The sequence below is a fragment of the Rhinolophus ferrumequinum genome, chromosome 12 (genome assembly GCF_004115265.2).
Source record: "Rhinolophus ferrumequinum isolate MPI-CBG mRhiFer1 chromosome 12, mRhiFer1_v1.p, whole genome shotgun sequence".
In the NCBI taxonomy this organism is placed as follows: Eukaryota; Metazoa; Chordata; class Mammalia; order Chiroptera; family Rhinolophidae; genus Rhinolophus; species Rhinolophus ferrumequinum.
This window is the reverse complement of record NC_046295.1, coordinates 14,064,330-14,086,642: the sequence shown is the minus strand read 5'-3', so window position 1 is coordinate 14,086,642 and position 22,313 is coordinate 14,064,330. Positions and strand designations below refer to the sequence as shown.

Sequence of the window (22,313 nt, the reverse complement as noted above, 5' to 3'; positions counted from 1 at the left end):
ATTGGGTAGTGCCCATTTTAAATATTTAGAACTTAAAGATATCTACTTCTGTTATAAAGGTGAGATGACCAAGAACACCTTGAAAATGTTTTAAACATAGTCAATATTAAACTTCCAGGAAACCATACAGACAGTTTGTGGGGACAGAGTCCCAGAGAGCAGTTTCCAGGCTCTCAGCCTCACGTGGAAAGGTGATGGCTTGGGTAGTAGATGGCCGTCACCTGTAACTGGTTAGCCATTGGCCACCCATATAACTGCCGTGGCTGAGCTAGCAAGTGCGGATTGCAGTTAGCAAGTGGGGTTGGTTGGTTGGCAGAGAAGTGCACGACGGGTTGCGGATCGTGTGGCTCCTGCTTCCTGTGTCTCCAACCCAGCCACCAGTAAGAATATAGTGGTATGACTCCCCTATTTGTGGCTCCGTGGGTGTTACTTTTTGGCCTCACCATATCCTGCATTCTTGTGTGGGGAGCAGGAGCTGAAACCCTGCATGACACAGTTGTTGTGAAGACATGATACTTTATTCCAAATACATATCAGTGAAACTCCACCTACACTACAATTTTGAGGTGATAAGAAGCACAGTGAAATAGACTCACTGTACAATAATGTAACCTGCTTTTTCCTCTTAGCCTGCCAGCACTTTGAAGAGCAGGAGGCTCTATCTGCAGCAGTGTTGAACTTGAATGTGGGAAGAGAGGGACAGCAGGCTAACTGCAATAAGCATATTGTGCTGCAATAAAATGTATTTTCATATATAACCTTTTACATTTAACCTTTTATTTTTATCCTTTTATTTAACCTTTTATTTTTGTCATTTGTAAAAAAAAAAAAAAAAAAGTAGTTAAAAATGATGACCTTTGAGGCTTTGCATGTTTTTATTTAAGCAAAATTATTTTTATTTCCCAAGTGAAAACTTACGTGAAGTCCCAATGTAAAAAACAGATGAAAGTTGAGCAGCTCCATTAGAGTGTATATATGTGTGTGGGTGTCTGGCATCTACTCTGTTGATTTCACCTCCACCATTCTCAGAAACTTTTTAGAAAATGAGAACTAACTCCTTGAAACACAGTTTGAAAAACACAGCTGTCTCTAATTTTTAATTCAATTTAGTTCCATCATATGGGTGTTGATTTAGGTCCATAATTATTTCTATGACTATTTTTTAGAAAAATAGTTCCATGTCTTAGTTAATGGGCCATTGTTCAAAGCAATATTGAGTACAAGAAAAACTTAATGCAAAAATAAGATTTAAACAACATTTTGCGTGCACCACAATGCGATTGAGTGAGAAAATGTTACTGTAAACATTAGATGCTGTTCAGTGTAGCACACGAAAATATAATGAACAAAACGTTTTAGGATATTGTTATGCTTCAATTGTGATGAACAATCATTTGTTAACTTGGCAGATACCATACCATGATGGCAGGTCATATTTCCTTGTGAACAAGACACACTTTATGGAAATAATGAAAAGTGTTTGTAAGATCTTTGCCAAGGAAAAATAGCATCAATCACCAAAACATATAAGATGTATGAAATTCAATATGCATTTTACTTTTACTTGCAGCAGACCCTTAGCCTTTATGATAGAAGTGTAAATGGAACTAATTAATGAATTTGATCAGAGCCTTTCATACAATGGCTGTGATGAAACAACTCAACACCAGTCCCCAACATAACCTGGAGAAAATGCTGCTGTAATGTAAGAAAAGGTGTTAGACTGATATTGGTGTGAGCCCAGCTGGAATCTATCTTTTGTCAATTAGTCTTAGGAAAATGCCCCTAACAGCATATTCCTTGTGGCACTCGCCATGCAGAAACTCTTTCAAGAAGCCACAAGCCACTCTACTCATTACAGTAGGCCCTCTGTTCCTCTAATTTTTAAAAAAGGCTAAGTTTGGCCACCCTCCTTCTCACTTTTCTTAAATTTTATTTTAACCTGTATATTTTTTCCAACATTGTGGAATGGCATCACATTTCCTATTATTAGTCCAAAGAAGAGAGGAAATGCATTATTTGGATGCAATCCAAGGAAATTTGGAGTGGGCGTAGGGATAAATGATGAGAGACATATATATTTCTGTAGTTCTTGATTCCCTTCCAAGGGAAGGGCAATAATAACACATTGACTGTTTTACATTTAATTTTTATGTGGAGGTAATCTCCAAGTGGTTCAAAAGCCAGCATACGTAAGTATACAGTAAAAAACCTTTCTCCAGTCGTTGTCCCCTAACTACCCGGTTCTCCCCTTATGGGTCACCCTTGTTCCCAGTTTCATGGATCACCTTCCAAACCGTTATTTAGGCATATACAGACAAGTACAAATATGAATTCTTCTTTTAGGAAAGCGAAGTAGATGATTTTTCAAATATGTCCCAGGAATCTGGTAGGTATTTTTCTTCATATCCAAAGCTCATATATAAAAGCATTCTGATGTTTTACTGTAAATGGCATTCCAGAGGACAGGGGGATGCCCTGGTGGAAGAGGGCTTTCCATCACTAGTTAGCAAAATGTTATCAGGTCCGGACTCGCAGACCCACAATTTCCCTTCCTCTCACCTAAAGTAAAGGAAGAGAGCTGGGAGGAGCAAAAGGAAAAAGAAACCAGATCGATACCTAGAAACAATTTGCAGATGAACTGTGGTTGTCGTTTCAAACCAACTGCTTTTTCTATTATTTCCTAACGTCATTAAATAAACCACGGCTGGTGCCAGTGCAGTTCAGTGAGTTCAGAGCCGGTGCCGTGGGTTTGGCGAGTCACTCAGCTGGCCCTAGCAATGGGGCTGGATGGAACCAGAGCTGAAAGAATTAGTGTTTCCTTCCTCTTGATGACCCTCTGGGAGTATGCCTGGAAGGAGGGAGTGTGGGAGATGAGGTGGAGTTCACCCCGAGGCAGGACTGGATATGCCCGTGGAAAGGGCGCTGTGCTCGAGTGTTATTTTGGGAGGCTGTAATTTCACTGCCAGGTGTCCTAGCTCATGCTCTTTTAGAACGTTTTTTCTTATTTAAACCTGTGTCCCTTCTTTTGCAATCTTCAAGTTACCACTGAGTCTAGAAGCAAGAGAGACGCTTCAGCATCGGGGTTAGAAACCTATTCTAGTCAAGATTTTCTTTCTCAATCCCATGTATTGAATTAGCATAAGAAAAAAATGCAACTCGAACTGCCACTTATATTAAGATCTGACTTTGAAATTCTTCCTAGTTAGGTTAAAAAATGTAACTCCTAATAGTAACAATCTCAAAACCTCACTGCATACATCAAACGTGGGCAATTGCCATTCAAAACAAATTATATGAGGACTTCATGGCACTCACAGTGCTTGGCATACGTCGGCATTCCAGAAGGGTCTGGAAAATGAATACCAGTCAGCCCCAAATGCTCAACAACCAAGGATCACCTTTCTATGGCATTTTGTAAAAACTGTAACATTTGCTTTTTTCCCTATAAACTCAGCAGTTACCAAAACCGTCTTTTAAGTATGGGCAAGAAAGTCAGTTTAGACTCAGGAGAACATTTTCATTTTTAACAGCATTATTCTTGAAGTGGGAACTGAGTAAATAGGTGGACTTGAATCAGACAGATCTGGAATCTGGAATAAAATGTGCCCATCCATCCATCCATCCATCCACCCAATATTTATTAAGTTCTCTGTATGCTGTTACTAAGCATGATACTCCTATATAAATCACGGTGAACAAAATAGCTTCAATCCTCATCCTTATAGGACTTACCATCTAGTGGAAGAGAGAGTAAATAAAATAATTACAGATTATGGTCATCTTTATGAAACAAACATAAAGGAAGCTGAATTAGAGGATAATGGGATGAGAGTGTACAGATATTATACAAAAGGTAGGCGGAGAAGCCACCCATGAGAAAGGCATTTAAGCTGAGACCGGAAGGATGAGCAGAAGTTAGCCATGTAGAGTGGACAGTAGCACTCCGAGCACAGGGGTCAGCGTGTACAAAGACGGTGAGGAAGGAAAGAACATGGTATATCCAAGGAACTGAAAGACAAGTGAGAATTGGAATTGCAGCTCTGACTTCAACAACTGTGAGATAGAATAAGCTACTCAATCTTTTGAGCCTGCATTTCTTCATATTTAAATATAAGATAATGGTGCATACCTCACAGAGTTGTTGAGAAAATGTAATGGGTATTTGATGAGACAACATGTAGCTTACTTGAATCACTTCACATCTACACAGAGGTCTCTGAAACTCTGGTTGGTCCTCATCACCCAATGCGTTGACCTATTTAGTCTCCTAATTTTATGTAGATCTGGGATTCAGCCATCACTGGAGCCAAGGAACATCTTTCATCCCTGCTATTTCCACAGTCAACAAGAGGAGAAAATAGACAAAGATTCCATTGGTTCATCTTAGGACCTGGAAATCAAAAGGAGAGAGAGAGCGAGAGCGAGAGTGAGAGAGAGAGAGAAGTAGCGAAATGAAAGGATTTTATTTTTAAAAATATGCTTCATCATGTATGGAATAAATTCTAAAGGTCAATTTTAAATTAAAAACTTTTTTTTTTTTTTTTTTTTACGTTTGGGCACGGTTGAGGGGTTTGGGCCTAGGTGTTCAGGAAACAAAATAAAGGGAACTAAAATAATGGTCATTCTGTACCCCATATACAGCAGACATAAGGCTTGGCAAGTTATATCCTTTATCTCATTTAATCGCCACAAAAATCCTGCAAGGTAGGTCTTATTGGCCTTGTTTTAAAGATGATACAAATGAAGCTCAGAGGGAAATATAGACTTCACTCAGTCCCTGTCTTATCTTGTGGAATTTAATATGGAATTGGGCGATTCTTTGATAAATGATGACAGTCTTAAAGTTAGCATATAGTGTACATAGTTGATGTATTTCTTTATTATTCATTATTGTGGCGGTGCCACATTATCATTAACTGATTAATAATTAATGCTAATAAGTATAATTAATAATGACAGCGCCATTATCATGAATTTGATTCAACTCCATAAGCATTTACTGGATACCTATCTAATGTTTCAGCCACTGGAGTGAGTAGAGATATACGGTGCACAGCTTGTTTGGGGGGCTGGAAGATAACTGCTAGTCCACTGCAGACAGTGTGTGCCGTGGGGCGGGAGTGGTTAGTGGGGTTGAGGTGATACAATTGATCTTTCCTATGGGAGATAAGCACCTGCTCAGAGTAGCATTTGAAAAAGACTGGTCACACAGCTCGTTTTAGAGAAGCCTTTGTAAGCAGTAGTTTATCCTTTGGGGCCCTGTTAGGAACCTTCCTCTTACATTATGCTTCTTCCTTCCTTTTAGGAACAGTGAACGGTGCCATGGACTTGATCTTGATCAATTCCCTACCTCTTGTGTCTGACGCTGAAACATCCCTCACCTGTATTGCCTCCGGGTGGCGCCCCAATGAGCCCATCACCATAGGAAGAGACTTTGAAGCCTTAATGAACCAGCACCAGGATCCACTGGAAGTTACTCAAGATGTGACCAGAGAATGGGCTAAAAAAGTTGTTTGGAAGAGAGAAAAGGCTAGTAAAATCAATGGTGCTTATTTCTGTGAAGGGCGAGTTCGAGGAGAGGCAATAAGGATACGGACCATGAAGATGCGCCAACAAGGTATCGTGCCTTTTAGTTGTGGGCAGGTGGGTCCACGGGGACACACACACCTTCATTTCGGCAGCTGCGCCCTTGAAGGTCGGCACGAGCTGCCTGAGTGTGGAGCTTGAAACCTTATCTGCTCTTTCCAAGCATTGCTATTAGGTTGCTGCAAAAGTAATTGCAGTTTTTGCAATTATTTTTAACCTTTTAAACCTCAGTGACATTTGCACCAACCTAATATCTCTAGTACACAGAACATTACGGATGAATGCGACTCCCTCGCATTCAATCCCTTCCCTAGACATTGAGCCTAGTTCATGAAAGGAAATACATGTTTTACGAAGGCCTCCATGACTCTTATGGAGATATGAACATGTTACATGTATGTGATATAAAAATCACACCAGTGAGAACAACTGTACCTTGCCGAACTTTTGGCTATTTTGAGCTTTCTCATTCACTTTTTAAAATCTGATTCTTTATTTCTTTCGCTTACCCCTTAGTATTCTTAACAAAAGTTAACGTTTTCAAGGGGGCGAGGGGGAATATGGTAGACATAAAAAATTAAAAAGGGGAACATCTACCAATAACTCAATTTATTTGGTTATTGGTGCATCAATTATCTATTGCCAACAAGAATGCTATGTAACACACAACGACAATAAGCATTTATTGTTTGTGAGTCTACGAGTAAGTCATCTGGGTTGATGAGGTGGCCGGGCTCTCTAACATGCATGGGTATTGGCTGGCTGTAGGCTTATTAGGCTGGCCGTGGCCGGGCCACCTTGGCTCTGTTCCATGTGTGTATTATCCTTTAGCAAGCTAAGCTAGGTCTGATCTGATGCAGATGGCAGAAGTGCAAACACAGGGGGCTTCTAGAAACCTAGTCTTGGTATTGTTCTCTCACTTCTGCCTCATGTTATTGCCCAGAGCAAGTAAAGTAGCTGAGCCTAAATCAGAACGGGAGGGCACTACCCAGTAAAATGGCAGAGTGTGGATACAGGGAGAAAAAGATTTGGGGCCCTTTCTGCAAGCTGCCATTCTTGGGAAGAGAACAGGATTTAACCGAGCAGTCGAGTATCCAGGCCCAGCTCCCAGAACCCCAGAACTTTGCAGGAGGGTGCTGAGAGCCTTCTGCAAGGGAAGAGTGTTACTCCTTGCTACCACCTCACAAGACAATGATGAGATGGAGCCCTTCTCCCAAAATAGAAGTGGGTTCTGAGCTAAACCCTTGGGCCAATTCACCAAACTGCTGGCCATCAGAGGACATGACATTGGTGGCAATTAGAGGATATGATTATGTTTTGCCCAAAGGCTCCCAGGCCTGGACAGGCAGGTAGACTTCTGCGGTTCTTGATGCTGTCTGCTGGGAGGAAGGTCCAGAATGCCAGCAGAGATGACCTCTACTCATACTCACTGGAATGATCTGGCCCCTCAACCCATCAGCCCCTTTCTCTGAGCTGGTCATGCCTAAAATGAAAAGTCCTTTCCAAGTTAATATTATCATAACTATATAGGAGGCTGTGGACTGACAATATGTCATTTCATGAAATAATGACATGGTGAGCTCTTTTGGGTTTGATTTTTAATTATAAAAGTGATTCAGATAAATAGTACAGCTCTGCACATTTTTCTGACTGGCTGTTTCTAAGGAATCTGCAGTTTTTTTTATATCAGTGCTTCTCAAAGTTGAAAGTGTTTATAAATCTTGCAGCTCTTGTTAAAGTGCAGACTCTCCTGCAGTAGGTCTTTGCGGGAGAGTCCTGACATTCTGCATTTCTAACAATCTTCCAGGTAATAAGGCCCTCCTGGGGGCACCACACTTTGAATCACAAGAGGCCTAGATGGGGTCCTAGATGTAGGGACCAAGAGAGGGTCCACCTGAAATCATTGCTTTGACTTTACTAATGGAGGTAATTAAAAGATTTGAAGGCAGCAAGCTCATTTTAAGGTCAAGAGTGATAAATCACTATTCATTACAAACGAAGGGAAAGGTTTTCTTAGCAAAACTGGAATGTTCCTCTTTAAATGACACCAGGGCGAGTGGGAAAAGTGCACAGCAGACATTCCCAGGAATGCAGCTCTCCGGTGAGGGAAGAGAGGTTGAACAAAGGGATGTGAGGTGTGCCAAAGCTATCATGGCTGAAAGTCATCTCTATTATGTTTCACATGTGTCATTTGGGCTTCGACTTGTATAAAGAATAATGTCCTGCTGATATTTCCACGATGTGAATGAAGATGATCTGAGATTTGGGCTCCAGTGGTTTCACAGGAATGAAATATGAAGTGCCACTGTGCCCTTTCTGGGCTATCCTGAGATTGTCCTTGACGATGTATAAATAAGAACCTGCTGACCTGCTGAGCATATTAAACCAGAACAATGGAAGTCAAAAACCAACTGTAATGTTCCCTCCAAACTGACAGTCCAGGTCAGCACAGATAAAGGACAGAGTTATCCTGTTCTTTATCAGAGTTAAATTCAGTTAAATGAGACATAGTGAGATAGAGATAGTAGAATCAGTTGAGAGAAGATGGCTCTAGATTCATCTTCACCCGAATTTTAATTCTTTCTCCAACATTTACGATTTGTATAGCCTTAGGCAAGTTATTTAACTTCTATTGGTCTCATTTTTCATCTGTGAAATGGGTATAACACCTTCAAAATTGTGTAAAAAATTTTAAATGAGTTGGCATATGCAAGAAACCAGGTCCTATGAGTGCATTTAGAATAAGATTTGATTTACACGACAGATGTGTTCCTAAAAAACTCGTGTGAAGTGAGACATTGCAGAATAAGTTACATAATAATAACAATGGCAGTTTGTAAGTGGAAGGAGTGGGATTTGATGCCAAGTGTCTGACTTCAGAGCTGGCATTTCTGATCATTGCCTTATCCTTTGTATATCACTTTCAGTGTTAACCTCTCTCCCTCATTCTGAACACTTGTTTTATAAAGTACGTACAGTGACTCCAGCTGAAACCCTACAGAGCAACTCAGGGCATAGAGTAGACGTGTGAGAGCAGAAGTCAGCCAGACGTGGGCTTGAGCCTAGCTTGGCAACTGAATGATGTGGCCCAGGGCAAGTTACTTAATTGAAATCATAGTTTCCTCATTGAAAAGAAAAAAATGGGGGTAGAGATTTTACCACATACATTTGAGAATCAAATGGGATCACCAACATTATCTGGCTCACAGTAAATGTTCAATCATTATCATTATTATAATGTCTTGAAATACGCAATAATTTAATGGGACTATTAATTTTCCTACTCATTTGTGAAAAATTTTTAATATCTTTTAACATAATTGTGGAAGTTTATACAACATAGGAAAATAGGTGGTACTTTCCTGTAATTTAACAATGACAACATCTCAGGCTGTTGAACTGATTCTGCTTCTTTTGCTGACCATCCAATGGCTGAAGTATAGTGCGAGAAAAATGATATTCTTTATAATGAATCAGGAAAACCTCCAAAACTCTGTCTTCGTGACATTATTAATTCCCTAGCAAAGCATTATGGGACCTCAGAAGTGCCTGCCCAGCAGGATAGAATAAACATCAATATATTCCTGCTTGCTGCTGACTTGTGCATATGGGGAGGAAGTGGGAAATCCATTTGAGATGTGCCAAAACACGGCTTAAATTGGCTCACATACTTCAAATGGCCAAATTGTTTTTATCAATGGCATCATCCAGAAAAAGTCAAAGGCAGTTTATTCAAACCTCACTGGTGATTTCGATCGGAGGTAGGGAGGTGTAAATGAAGCCTGAAAGATTTTCACCTCCAGAGATCTGTTTCAGAGTGTTCCATCAGAAGAAACATAGGTTATTTTTCTTGCTATTTTCATTTGACAAATAGTTTTAAGAACATCAAGCTCCCCACATAAGATTTGTGAAGTTGAGAGAGAGGAGCCATTTTTATCTAAATAACACAAAAGAGCATGTTAAAAGCATAAAGAAAATAGGAAAATTCTCAATCAGATTCATTCATTTATTCTTGCATCCACAAGTAGTCTTAAGATTCTATTTGTGCCACACGTGGAGATGCAATGATAACATTTCCTGAATACTTACTATGTGCCTGCCATCCCCCTAGCAACTTCATACACACTGCCATATAATTTAGCATTTACCAAGTGCATATCTGGTGAGGACTATTAATAAACGAGTCTTGTAGCTGTTGTAACTTAGGTACATTTTCACACTTGGTCCCAGTGTTAGGCCTGATCGCAGAGGCCAGGCCCTCCCCACCCCCCTGCGCTGCCTTTCAAAACAAATGTGAACCTGCCGTCTTGGAATGCTCAGTCTCGTAGGGGACACATGCACTAGGAGTGGGACTGTCATGGGGATGTGCAGCTACGACGACACTTAACCTGGATTGCAGGGCTTGTGTGAGGCTTTTGGAGAAGGTGACATCTGGAGGGACACTGATGAGTGAGTAGGAGTTGGTGAGACATAGGGGGAAAGAAGGAGCAGAAGAGAGAGCAGGGATTTCTTAGGCATGACTGATCCGTCTGAAGAAATCAATATAGTTCAGAATGCCTGGGATTGAGAGCTGAGGATGCAGGGTTGGGGTAGGATGAGTCTGCAGAGCTGGAGAGCTGGTGGTGTGGAGCGCGTGTGGGGGTCTTGAATTTGTGTCTCAACTTTCACACTGGTTCAATGTTAAGAGGCCTGAGTAAAAGACTTAGTCACCCTCGACTCCATCTCCCACCTTGGGAAGCTGGATATCCTGTTTTCACAGGGCTTTTGGGAAGTTGCACAAAATAGTACTGAACATAAAACGACATTATTACTCTTATTACTCTCAGTCCTTAACATTACATTAAAGGAGACAACTGAAGTTTTGCTCAATTATTTTTCACTCAGGTTTATAACTTATACTACTATCTATTTTCTTCTCCAGCTCTTCAGGAATAAGTGAATTGTGTTTTCAGTTCAGTTCTGTCAATTCATTAGCTCGTCCCAAGTCATCTTCTAAGCTAGGCTTCAGCAATCTCATTTAGGGAATGAGATGGTAGGACTTTAAAGTCTTTTGAGTGCTAACATTATGTAACCTGTGAAAGGTTGCTGGAACCAAGTGACCTGGTTCTGATCCTGGTTCTTCCATGAATTTGCTGTTTGATCTTGAAGAGGTTACATAACCTTTCTGTACCGTAATCTCCTTATTTGTAAAATTAGGATAATTGTGGTGCCTATCTCATAGAGATACTATGAAAATTCAATATGTGTAAAGTCCTTAGAACAATGCCTGGTGGTAGTAGTTACTATTGAAAGGTGCTTCTTATTTTCATGACCCAGTCAAATCATATGACACGAGTCTATGTGTACCGTGTACAAGCTGGGCTCCTGTGTCACTGGGAAGCCCCAGGTACAGCACAAAGGTTGAGCACCCCTTCATTATTACTCAGCAGAGAACAATCAACCTAGAGACATTACTGCAGGAGGTGACAGACTGAACCGCAGTGGAACTCTGCTGAGGCTGTGCTCCCACCTAAGAAAAGAGGGAGCTTAAAAGGCACAGAGTCTGAAATCATAAAGAGCCACGGCATGGGGAGAAAGAAAAGCGACATTGGAGTTGAGCCTAGTGGGGAATCTTGGTTCCTTTTCAGAACATGATGCTGGGTGAGAAGTCCCACGGTCAGCTAAACAATCGTCACACGAAGGGGCGGAAAATATAAACAAACCATGTAGAAAGGAACAACAGCTTGCAATGGTCTGAAAAAATTCTCACAGGAGCCCAGGTGCATGTCACAGACAGCAAGAGCTGCACATGTTAGGTTGTTACATGAAGCCCCTTGTCGGTGTGAGAGGGAGCCCACCAACATCCCCGCCCCAACCCCTACCTGCCTCCCCCACCCCTGCCTGCCTCCCCCACTGGGTTCATCCATTTCAGTCCTGTGGCGAAAGCTGCCACATAAGTCTGTATCACAAATGTCAGCCCAGCAGTGTTGCTGTTTATTTATATTTGGGAAGGATACTGACCTCTTCTAAGCACCTAGGAGCTTGGTATACATCATTTAATATTCCTAACAAGTTTTTAAGGTAAACAGTTTTACTTCCAAATTACATATGAGGAAACTGTGATGTTCAGAGGTTAAATAACTCACTCAAAGAGTTCCAGTAAATGGCAGAGGGTGGTCTCAAGCCCAGGACTGTCTTATCCCAGGGCTCACAGTAACCTTTGATACACTCGTCTACCATTGTCCTTCTGGGTGTGCCCGTGTCACTGTCTGCACCAAGACATTTATGTGGGAGTCCTGCCAGAGTACCACGCCTGGGTCAGAGGAAAACAAGAGGACAAATCTAAAGCCCGGTCCTTCTGAGCACTGTTCACACGTGTCTTCTGTCCTCACCGGCTAGCCCTCTAGTCCAATGATATACAGAGCAGTTGATCAACTTCTCAAGCCACCCATCCGAAAACCACTCTATAGGGATTTAGACCTTAGGGTGCAGGGTATTTTGCTATTGATTTTTTTTAATTTAGGTGCATCCTGGTTAGAGAATTTGCTCTACAGGATATTGATTCTTCATTGTTCATGAGATGTTCTTTGTGGCTTAATAGGGAGGCAATATGCTTGCAAACAACATATTCAAATAGCTGGGTACAGGGGTCCATGAATAACCAGCAAATCTTTCATTGTGTTACTGAAATCAATGTTTGTCTTTAGTAATTTTTGGTCTGTTTGATTAATCAGTTTCTGAAAGTTTCTACTACGCTTGTAGGTTTGTCAGTTTCTTTCTTTAACTGTCAGTTTTTGTTTCATGGATTTTGAAGCTCTGTTGTTAGGTGCATACACAAGTTCAGGATTACTGAATCTACCTGGTGGGTGGTTCATTTTTATCTACATGTGAAGACCACTTTAGGGGTCTTTGTGCTGATTTCATTTGAGAAATGCTTGGAGTACTCTAAAGCAATGAGAAGTATTTGGAGCAACAACAACTCAAAAGGACCGAGGGAAAAGCCATTTGGCAAATATCTGGCCATTCATATTCTATTACACTTTGAGGAAGCTTGGGAGGGATTGGGGAAGGATGGCAGATTTATAGTTAATATGGTTTATCGTTAATAATTAGGTCTTAGTTTGGTAATAGATGTTAATCCGCACAAAGTTGTTACCTACCCAACTGGTGGCATGGAAAAAATATGTATATGTGTATTGTGTGTATATATTTACATTTTAACCAGAGGAAATGACCATTTTTTTTATCAGGTTCTTTAAAAGATATCTAACGTTAAGAAAGGCTAAAACCCATTAGCTACCACTGTTTTTAATATCATGAAAACCAGCGGACTCCTGCCAAGTGCCAGCCCTCATCTTCTGAAGTTCAAAGTTCAGCTGCTCCTGAAAACATGTGACCTCATTTTCTCACTTATTTTCTCCTCTCTTTTAAAAGCTTCCTTCCTACCAGCTACCTTAACTATGACTGTGGACAGGGGAGATAATGTGAACATATCTTTCAAAAAGGTGTTGATTAAAGAAGAAGATGCCGTGATTTACAAAAATGGTGAGTATGTGTGTTATTTCCTTCCAGTGAATGGTGGAAGGTGAGACATCAGATTACACAAAACATATCGCAACATATCGCGTCATTATTGCAGTCTTAGGGGCAGATGTTTGAAGTAAAGCTGCTCCGAGACAAGCTAATCAAATTCTATGATAGAAGCTGTCTTAGGCAATGTGTTTGGTTACTTAAGTAAATTAAAGTGGAGATTCATTACACATATATGAATATATGTGCATTGTACATTTATGCACGTACAGTATGAATTATGAATGTACAATAAAACCGCATCATGATGTGATAAATGGGGTCCCAAATTCTGCCACATAAAATGTTTGATCACAAAGTTAAGAAATGAGCAGGGTGAGCCTGGGAAGCCAACTAGGGGTCCAAATGGGAAATCCAAATCTGTCTCGGTCCGTCTATGGTTTGGCACCACTTGATGGCAGTTCCCTGATCCAGCTGAAATATTGATGGGAACTGTTCTAAGTTCTGTGGATGGATGGGACTTGCAGATTGGAGTAGTGATTATAGGTATCTTCTGGTTAATTGATTAGTTGGCAGGGTTACCTAACATTTCCCCACCTAGCTTTGCCTGTTCATCTCTCCCTGCAGAAGATAAGAACTGGAGCCTCTCCCCATCTTTGTGTGTTTGGTGGAGTGTCCCATAGACTAATAGACTATCTGCTCTGTCATCGTATCTTTCTCCACTGCTGGGAGAGCATTGAGTAGCTCAGCCTTTTCATTCTTCTCCCACATTCAGTATGCTAGAGCACATTTTCTATACCAGATCTGGGAAAGCTGATCAAGTGGTGGGGCCAGATTAGGAAACTGGAGTGTCGGAGTGCGACCCATGATTCTCCACTCTTCTCCCTGCCCAGGTTCTTTTATCCACTCGGTGCCCCGGCACGAAGTACCTGATATTTTAGAAGTGCATCTGCCTCATGCTCAGCCTCAGGATGCTGGCGTGTACTCGGCCAGGTACATAGGAGGGAACCTCTTCACCTCGGCCTTCACCAGGCTCATAGTCCGCAGTAAGTGACTGACAGGCCACCACCTGTGATGGCTTTGTCAGGATTTTTCGTTGCAAGTAACAAATGGACTCTGGCTATTTGAGCAAAAACCAGGGATTGGCTGGAAATATACTACGAACTCTTAGGAAATTGATGGAAAAGCTGACAAGCAAGTTTTCAGGAAAGATAGGCTCCAGGGAAGAATTGGGGTTCTGCACTGGTGGGGAAGAGTGGACTTTCTCTCTAGGGTGCTACCTACCATTACCCTCTCTTAACTGCAATGGTATTGTTTTTACTTCCAAGTTTTGAATTCCCAGGATAAAGAATAAAATTGGTCTAACATATGTTAGCTGTAGATTTGCGTAGACCATGAGTTATAGACAAGGGTGGAGCCACATACCTACAGTGCAGGCACTGGGACCTCACACTTGAACAGCACCACCATTCCCATGAAAAGGGGGATCACAGTGAGCTGGGCAGTCCCCCCAATAGGTGTCCTACAGGGGATGAATTGGATCTATCTGGTTAAACATTAAGTCTGCTGTGAATCCCACACTTGCCAGATCATTTAACTGTCAAATGTGATTTCTGTTTTCAGGTTTGAAAAATGCAAGACTTAGAACTAGTGAAAACTCTCCACCCCATTGTAACTATCAAAGTGGGGAGTAACCGTCACCGGTAGTTTTTACCAGAAACTGATCTGTAGAAAGCAAACAAGCTTTAGGTCTATGTCCTCGGGACGCTTTGTCATTCCTCTAATGACCGGGATATCTAACTCATGAAGAATATTTACTTTGCTTTGCTTTATATTCATTCATTCAGCAAATATACGTTGATGGTAGCTCTGTGTCATGCATTGTGTTGGTGTTGAAAAGACAAGGATAATAAGATGAGTCACTATTCCTTGGATAATTCAGAGCAGGTACATACATAAACAGATATTGCAATATGACAATAGCAATATGAAAAATGTGGTTCATCTAGTTAGGGCAGGAGAAATCTCCTTTTATTCCACTACACTTATGGAGATTCTGAATGGCAACGAAAGAATTTGCATTCATTTCATTTAGATGGTTTCTCATTAGTCCGCTGTAGCACCATGTACCAGGATACTCAGAATCTGGGGTAAATGCACAGATTTTCCAGCAATATCAGAGACATCAGATGTTGATATACATTAAAAAGTGTAAAGCTTTTTTACAAATGTCAAAACAAACATGACTAGAATTTACTGAAAGCAACAAATGAACAAGACAAAGAAACAAAAACTCATAGACACAAAAAACCAGTTTAGTGGTTACCAGAGGGTAAGGGGGGTGGTATATGAGAGTAAAAGGGATCGAATATATGGTGAGGGAAAGAGAACTGACTCTGGGTGGTGAGCACACAATGCAATATATAGATGTATTACAGAATTGTACACTTGAAACCTATATAATTTTACTAATCAACATTACCCCCATAAATTTAATAAAAATTAAAATAGATAAATAAAGTTCACCCGGACTTTTAAGGTAAAGCAAAAGATTTCAAACACATTTTGATCTTTAAGTCATCTCTTTTTCAGATTGCTAGGAGCACATGTTTATTCTCTTTTGCTCTTAGGAGTATTTCAGTGAAACTGAGAGACACAGCTAATATCTTAGATCATTCTAAGAAACTTGAGTTGCAGCACAATCATCCAATTTAAAAGCATCTTTCCCCAGTATGACTCATGTTTAGTAAGAAATGAGGAACAGGCATTTGAAGGCACCTGTCCATTTCTCATAGCTGTAGGGCACCTTTCCAGGATGAACTGAAGCGTAGGAGTAGTCAGTGCATAAAGGCTGTGTGTTGAAAATCACAATGGTTATATTTATAGGATTTCTTTTCAGTATAAATCATCTCCCTGACAAAAGATTTCTCACAAGCATTGCATTTATAAGATTTCTCTCTGTGTGCCATAAATATATGGTTTCCTAAAATACAAGACCACAAGGCTTTTAAAGAAAGTAACAAAGCCTAATTGCATACTTGTTACTTATCAACAAACTCTTTACTTGACTTCACCATCCCCAATTATTTCCTCAAGCTTTATTTTTTCTTCCTTTCCAGGATTAGGTGTGAAGCCGGGACAGGTCTACACCTAGGTACAGGGCTAGAGATATAGTTTAATATAACAGGAAGCCCATTTTCATCTCCAGTGTCTGCTATTGTTATTCATCTTCAGCATGTGCAAATAACCTGTGGTCGGGCTCTCCACAAATCACTAATTGTGCAGAAGCATTTTTCCTGTTATATATTAAGGCATGTAGATATTAGCTTCTAGACATTCTGTAGCATTAAAAGTGGAAGCCCAAATGAAAGGGTCTATGCTGACAGTCTTCCTGATTATTGTAGAGAAAATACTGATAACTAGGAGTTCTTGCCAAAGAAATTACCATGTTACATCAGCTGTCGGCAGATGCCCGGCAAATGTCCAAGCTTACCGTGGTGAAACTAACATTCCGGGACAAAGACACTAGCTCCTTTCAGAAGAGAAATTAAATAAAATTCCTAACCACAAAGGGTCACTCTAACCTTCCTGGGTTTACTTTATATCACAAGGTATCCTTGGGCCTAATAACAATTTAAAATCACCGAGTGCTGGAGAGAAGTAGTTAGAACACATGAATCTAGAAGCATTTTCCCATCCTGTGCTTTCTATTTTGTGTATCTTCTTTCACTGCTTTCGACCTGGAAATTAGGTGGGCGCTACTAGCTCCTGCTTCCCTTTGTAGCCATATTCCTTCTCCACATACTCTAGACCAGAGGTTCTCAAATTTCGGCATGTATCACAATCACCTGGATGACTTGTTAAGCACGGATTTCTAGGTCACCTCCAGAGTTTCCCATCCAGCAGGTCATGGGGTGGGGAGTCTGAGGCTTGCATTTCTAACAGATTCCCAGGTAATAGAGATGTCCCTGGTTAAGGATCACACTTTGAAAACCACTGCTCTGGGCTCTAAGCACACCTGCAGCTCCCCCAGCTTCCCCAGCATGTCCTGCTCTCCTCTCAGTCTCCTCTTTGCCTGGAACATCATCTGCAGCCCTGTCTGTTTTGCTCCGTAGGTGGTCCTGCCTATGCAGCTCCTATAGCACCTCCTCTGGGAAGCCTTTCTTTATGCCCACTTCCATCCCCAAGACAGGATTAGGTGCTGCTTGTGTTTGTTTCTACCATTACTTCCTGCTTACATGTCTGTTTCCCACATTCAAGTATTAGCTTTTAGAGAGGAGGGATTTCATTTTATTTAGCTTCATTCACCAATGTCCACTAAAATGACTGATGTGTAGCAGGTTTGTTGAGTCAAGGTGCTCTACTCACCACAGCACTGTTTTCTTAACAAAAGGATGTGAAGCTCAAAAGTGGGGACCTGAGTGTAACGGTGTCTGTACTACTTGTATGAACAATGGTGTCTGCCATGAAGATACTGGAGAATGCATTTGCCCGCCTGGGTTTATGGGGAGAACATGTGAAAAGGGTAAGTCAAGAGTATTTGATGAGTCAGTGGTAGAATTAAAAATTCATCATTGGATCTAGAATTTTATATCTGGACAGAGTTGGGGATGGAAGATAAATGGCTTCTGCTAGGCATATGGTACCTTTGTGTGAATTAGAAAAAGGCGCCCTTTCCTAAAAGGCTTTTTATTGTCAACCACTGGAAAAGTGCAATAAGTATGCAAATCTCCAAAGTCTATGATGTGAATGTTACCCCGGAAGTTTGTGCAGCACACAACCTGCATCACTGTGGTTCGTGGCTCTGATGGCCTCTCTGTGGGGCAGTTTCATTGTCTATAAAATGGGCCCTAAGGGTATGTTCACCCTGCCTACGCCACAGCTGAGATTGGATTATTGTCCATGTTCACTGGTCTAGAGCAGATCCTTTAAAAGAAGAATCACGCATTTCAAGGGGTTGCATAGTTGATTCTGAAGCATCTTTTTCTCCCCCCAAAGCTTGTGAACTGCACGCATTTGGCAGAACTTGTAAAGAAAGGTGCAGTGGACCAGAGGGATGCAAGTCCTACGTGTTCTGCCTCCCAGACCCCTATGGATGTTCCTGTGCCACAGGCTGGGAGGGTCTGCAGTGCAATGAAGGTAGGCACCAATCCCACCCTGAACAGAAAACGTTCTAGCAGTTATACCAAAGAGGTCTGGTTTGCTGGAAGTCGTAGAGCAGGATATACCTGAACTGCTCAGTCAACTGACTGTTGCTGAGCGAGCTACAGGGTTTTGAATCACAGATGTTTTTATCCAAAGTTAATTATGCTTTCACATTAAGACTCTGGACCTCATACAAAGAGCTTCTCATATACATCACCTGGGGATCTTGTTAAAACATGGATTCTGATTTCATAGGTCTGGACCGGGGCCTGAGGTTCTGCATTTCCAACAAGCTCCCACATGGTGCTGATCCTGTTAGTTTTCAGACCACACTTCGCATTGGAAAGCCCTTGAAGATTTGTTTTTTTGGTGTGTCATAAATATCAGAGCTTTAGGTCAGATCCAGACAGGATTTGGGGTTTGAAAATTGAGAAAGTCAAGATCTTATCTTCTGTGGACCTTACTCATGCAGTGCTAGCTTCAACACACTTAAAGATTCCCTCTGCCTTTTCTAAAACACGCTTTCCCATTTGATGAAGTGCAAAGGTATGTGTTTCCCATCTACTTTCCAGTAAGCGTTTCACATCTACTGCCACACAGTAACTTAACATGAACCTGTAGCCAAATATGCCAGATCTTAACTCAGGAATGTTAATGGGGGTGCATTAGCCGGAGCTCGAAGGATTTTCAGTATCTACTTGCAAAGTCAGCTTTTTCCACATCTGGCGCTATTGGGAGCTATGTTGGGGTCCCCAGCAACTTGATAACAATGTTCTAGGGCAGAGAAGTTCAGTAAAATACAAGCAGGACACATACGTCATTTAAATTTTCCTGGTAGCCACACTCAAAAAGTAAAAGAAATAGGTGAAATAATTTAAATATTTTATTTAACCCAATAGATCAAAGAAAAAAAAATCATTTCAACATGTAATCAAGAAAAAAAGAGTGTAAATGAGATGTTTTACATTTCTTTGATCACACTCAGTCTTTGAAATCTCAATCCCGACTAGTTATAGTTTAAGTGCTTGATATGCATGTACACCTAGTACGACCACACGAGGCAGCACAGTGTTAGGGGCTTGGAACAAGAGGGAAAAGAGCAGAGTTACACCCGAGTAACTTCGGCTACCTGCCAAACCTCACTCAGTTCCCTCTCCGTGCTGTATCTAACCCCTGCCCACCCCCCATCCCATCCTCCTCCATGGAGCATTGAGGGAGCCATAGCAATGCAGGAATCCCACCTGGCCTCAGAAATGTACACCTTAAAGTAAAAGGGGCCTACAGGTAGGAGCAGATCCAGTCAATCCCTCTTAAAAAAAAGGATATTAAAAAAATAATTTGCAAATGTTTAAAAAAAGTGCCTATGTGAATACTTTGCGAGGGCCCAGGAAGGGGTGCATGCGTGTGAGGCGTCTAAAACATAATCGTCATTAGCTTTATAGTGAACGGTGTTTGTAGGTCCAGGTTTATAAGGGGCCATTTATTATCTCATCCCAGCTCATGCCTGGCTCAAGAAATAACTAAGATTTTTTGAACTGAAATATTCGAGTGTTCTCCCAGACTCTTTCCTAGAATCTCCAGTTCATGTATATTAGAACTTTGATATTGTCCTTTAGGTCTGAGACTCTAATAATTTTTTTCTAACTTTTTTCCTGTCTGTGTTCTTCAGACTGGATATTTATTGATCTAGCTTTAAGTTCATTGACTCTTTCTTCTGTCGGTTCCATTCTGTTGCTAAGTCCATACAGTGATATTTCTATTTCAGATACTGTGTTTTCAGTGCTAGGATGTCTTTTGGGTCAATTTTTTATAGTTTCTATTTTTCTGCTGAGAGTTCTCATTGTTTCATTTCTTGTGAGCATATTTTCCCTTATCTCACTGAGGATAGTTATTATAGTTGTTTTAAAATTCTTGTCTATTTCTAACATCTGGGTTGGTCTCTGCTGATTTTCTTTTCTCCTGAGCATGAGTCATAATTCTCCATTTCTTTTTACATTGAATAATTTGGGATTGTATCTTGGACACTGAGGAGACTCTGGCATATGATATATTTATTTGAGGACTGTTGAGTTTTGTTTTGTTGTTTTAACAAACAATGAAATGGATACAACTCAAACTGTAAACTCTGACTCTTAGGCATGAGCTCAAACTCAGTTCAATTCTTTTACCCTAAGCTGAGGTGCTTTGAGTCTGTCCTTAGCATGTATGGTTCAGAGGCTAGCCAAAGATTTGGGACTTCCTCTTTCTGGCTCTCCCTTTCTAGATTTTTCCTCTTGCTTTCCAGTGGCTGTGGTTGCCCTGACAGGTTATTCAGGTCAGTAAGATTGCAGATTATTTTTGGAATTGTTGTTACCCCACATGATATCAATTGTACCCAACAATTAGACTAAAAGTTGAAAAATGGGAGACACACCATTCCCATCTTCCAAATTTAAATTCCCTTTGGAACCTGCCTGGTTCACCCCAACTCTTCAGTGCTTTCAGGTAGTTGTTTTTAAAATATAGTTGTTATTTATGAGAAGGTTGGCCTTGTAAAAGCTTATTCAACTCTCCTGGAAGCAGAATTCCCCAACCGTTTAAGTTCCTGGTAATTCAGGTAAATAATGAAGATAAATCACATGCTACCTTAAATGAATCAGCGAGATTGAATGGAGAGAAAATTAAACTAGCCCCCTACAGCCTGAGTTTTCTCCCTTCCCCTGTGTTAACACTGGATTTTTGATGTCTTTGTTTGCAGCATGCCAGCCTGGCTATTATGGGCCAGACTGTAAGCTGAGGTGTATGTGCACCAATGGGGAGACGTGTGATCGGTTCCAGGGATGCCTCTGCTCTCCAAGACGCCAAGGGCTCCAGTGTGAGAAAGAAGGTAAAGCAAGGTCAGACTGTAGTCAGGGCCAAGCTTTGCTGGTATCGTTCTTGCCCCAACAGCCCAAGACTCTCAAATCACTTTTGTTTCCATCCAGAAGTTGAGAAGAATATATTCCAAGTCCTGAAGGACAGCTTTCTGATTCCTTTCTATGGAACTTCATACAGGCTTTTGTTTCCCTTTCCAATAGGAATAAGCCATGTGTTCTTTGTCACACATTAAGTGATGATTGGCCAGCTGAGAGTTCTGCCTGCCTCGTCTGCTCTCTTCTCTAGGACCAGCCTTTTCCCTGAATATGTACAACACAGAAAAACTATTTTGGAGGCATTTGAAAGGATTTTTTTTTTTTTTTAAAGAAAGATAGAAATTAAAAAAAGAAAAAGAAAATATTACCCTCAAAATGCTCTGTTAAATAATTCTGATTCACAAATTACCGTCGAGCAGAGGTCAGCAAACTCTGACCTACAGACCATATCTGGCCCACTATTTTTTTAACAGCTTTATTGAGATATCATTTTTATACCATGAAGCTCATCCCTTTAAAATGTACGACTGAATGGTTTTTGGTATATTTACAGAGTTATGTAACCCTTCTCATAATATAATTTTGGAATATTTCCATCATACCAAAATAAATTTTGGACCTGTTAGCAGTAACTCCCATCCTTCCCTCCTTCCAGAGCCTGGCAACTATTAATTTCCTTTCTGTATAAATTTGCTTATTCTTGACATTTTATATACTATAAATGGGATCATACAGTATGTGATATTTTGTGGCTGGCTTCTTTCACTTACCATACTGTTTTTGAGGTTTATCTATGTTGTAGCATATATCAGTACTTTATTCCTTTTTTGCCCCATTAACTGTTATCATAATGAAAATTTTATTGGAACACAGCCATTCATTTATAATGTATCATGTATGCGCTTTTACACTACAACGGCAGAGTTGAGTAGTTACCACAGAGAACTTACAGCTTGCAAAGCTGAAAATATTTACTATCTAGTCTTTTACAGAAAAAAATTTGCTAAGCCGTGCCACAGAATATACTTTTTACAGTTAAAAGAAGCCTATTTTCATGTATTTTTGAAAATTTAAAATAATACATATATTATCAATCAAGTAAATAGAAATGTCATAGAAACACACATCCAATGAAATCTACAGAGAGTAGTAAGTCATTTATAGGCTTTTCTCTGTGAG

At 40.7% G+C, this 22,313-nt stretch overlaps 1 protein-coding gene across 3 annotated transcripts in view; it reads left to right on the top strand.

Moving 5' to 3' along the window:
- TEK (TEK receptor tyrosine kinase) overlaps positions 1 to 22,313 on the top strand; it is a 99,738-nt gene that overhangs the window by 38,825 nt on the left and 38,600 nt on the right. For all 3 annotated transcript variants that reach the window (XM_033123678.1, XM_033123677.1, XM_033123676.1), the window contains exons 2-7: positions 5,309 to 5,620; positions 13,003 to 13,113; positions 13,992 to 14,144; positions 17,492 to 17,623; positions 18,097 to 18,237; positions 20,981 to 21,109. In XM_033123678.1, the coding sequence (XP_032979569.1) occupies positions 5,309 to 5,620; positions 13,003 to 13,113; positions 13,992 to 14,144; positions 17,492 to 17,623; positions 18,097 to 18,237; positions 20,981 to 21,109 (978 nt within the window). The remainder of the gene's footprint in view (positions 1 to 5,308; positions 5,621 to 13,002; positions 13,114 to 13,991; positions 14,145 to 17,491; positions 17,624 to 18,096; positions 18,238 to 20,980; positions 21,110 to 22,313) is intronic.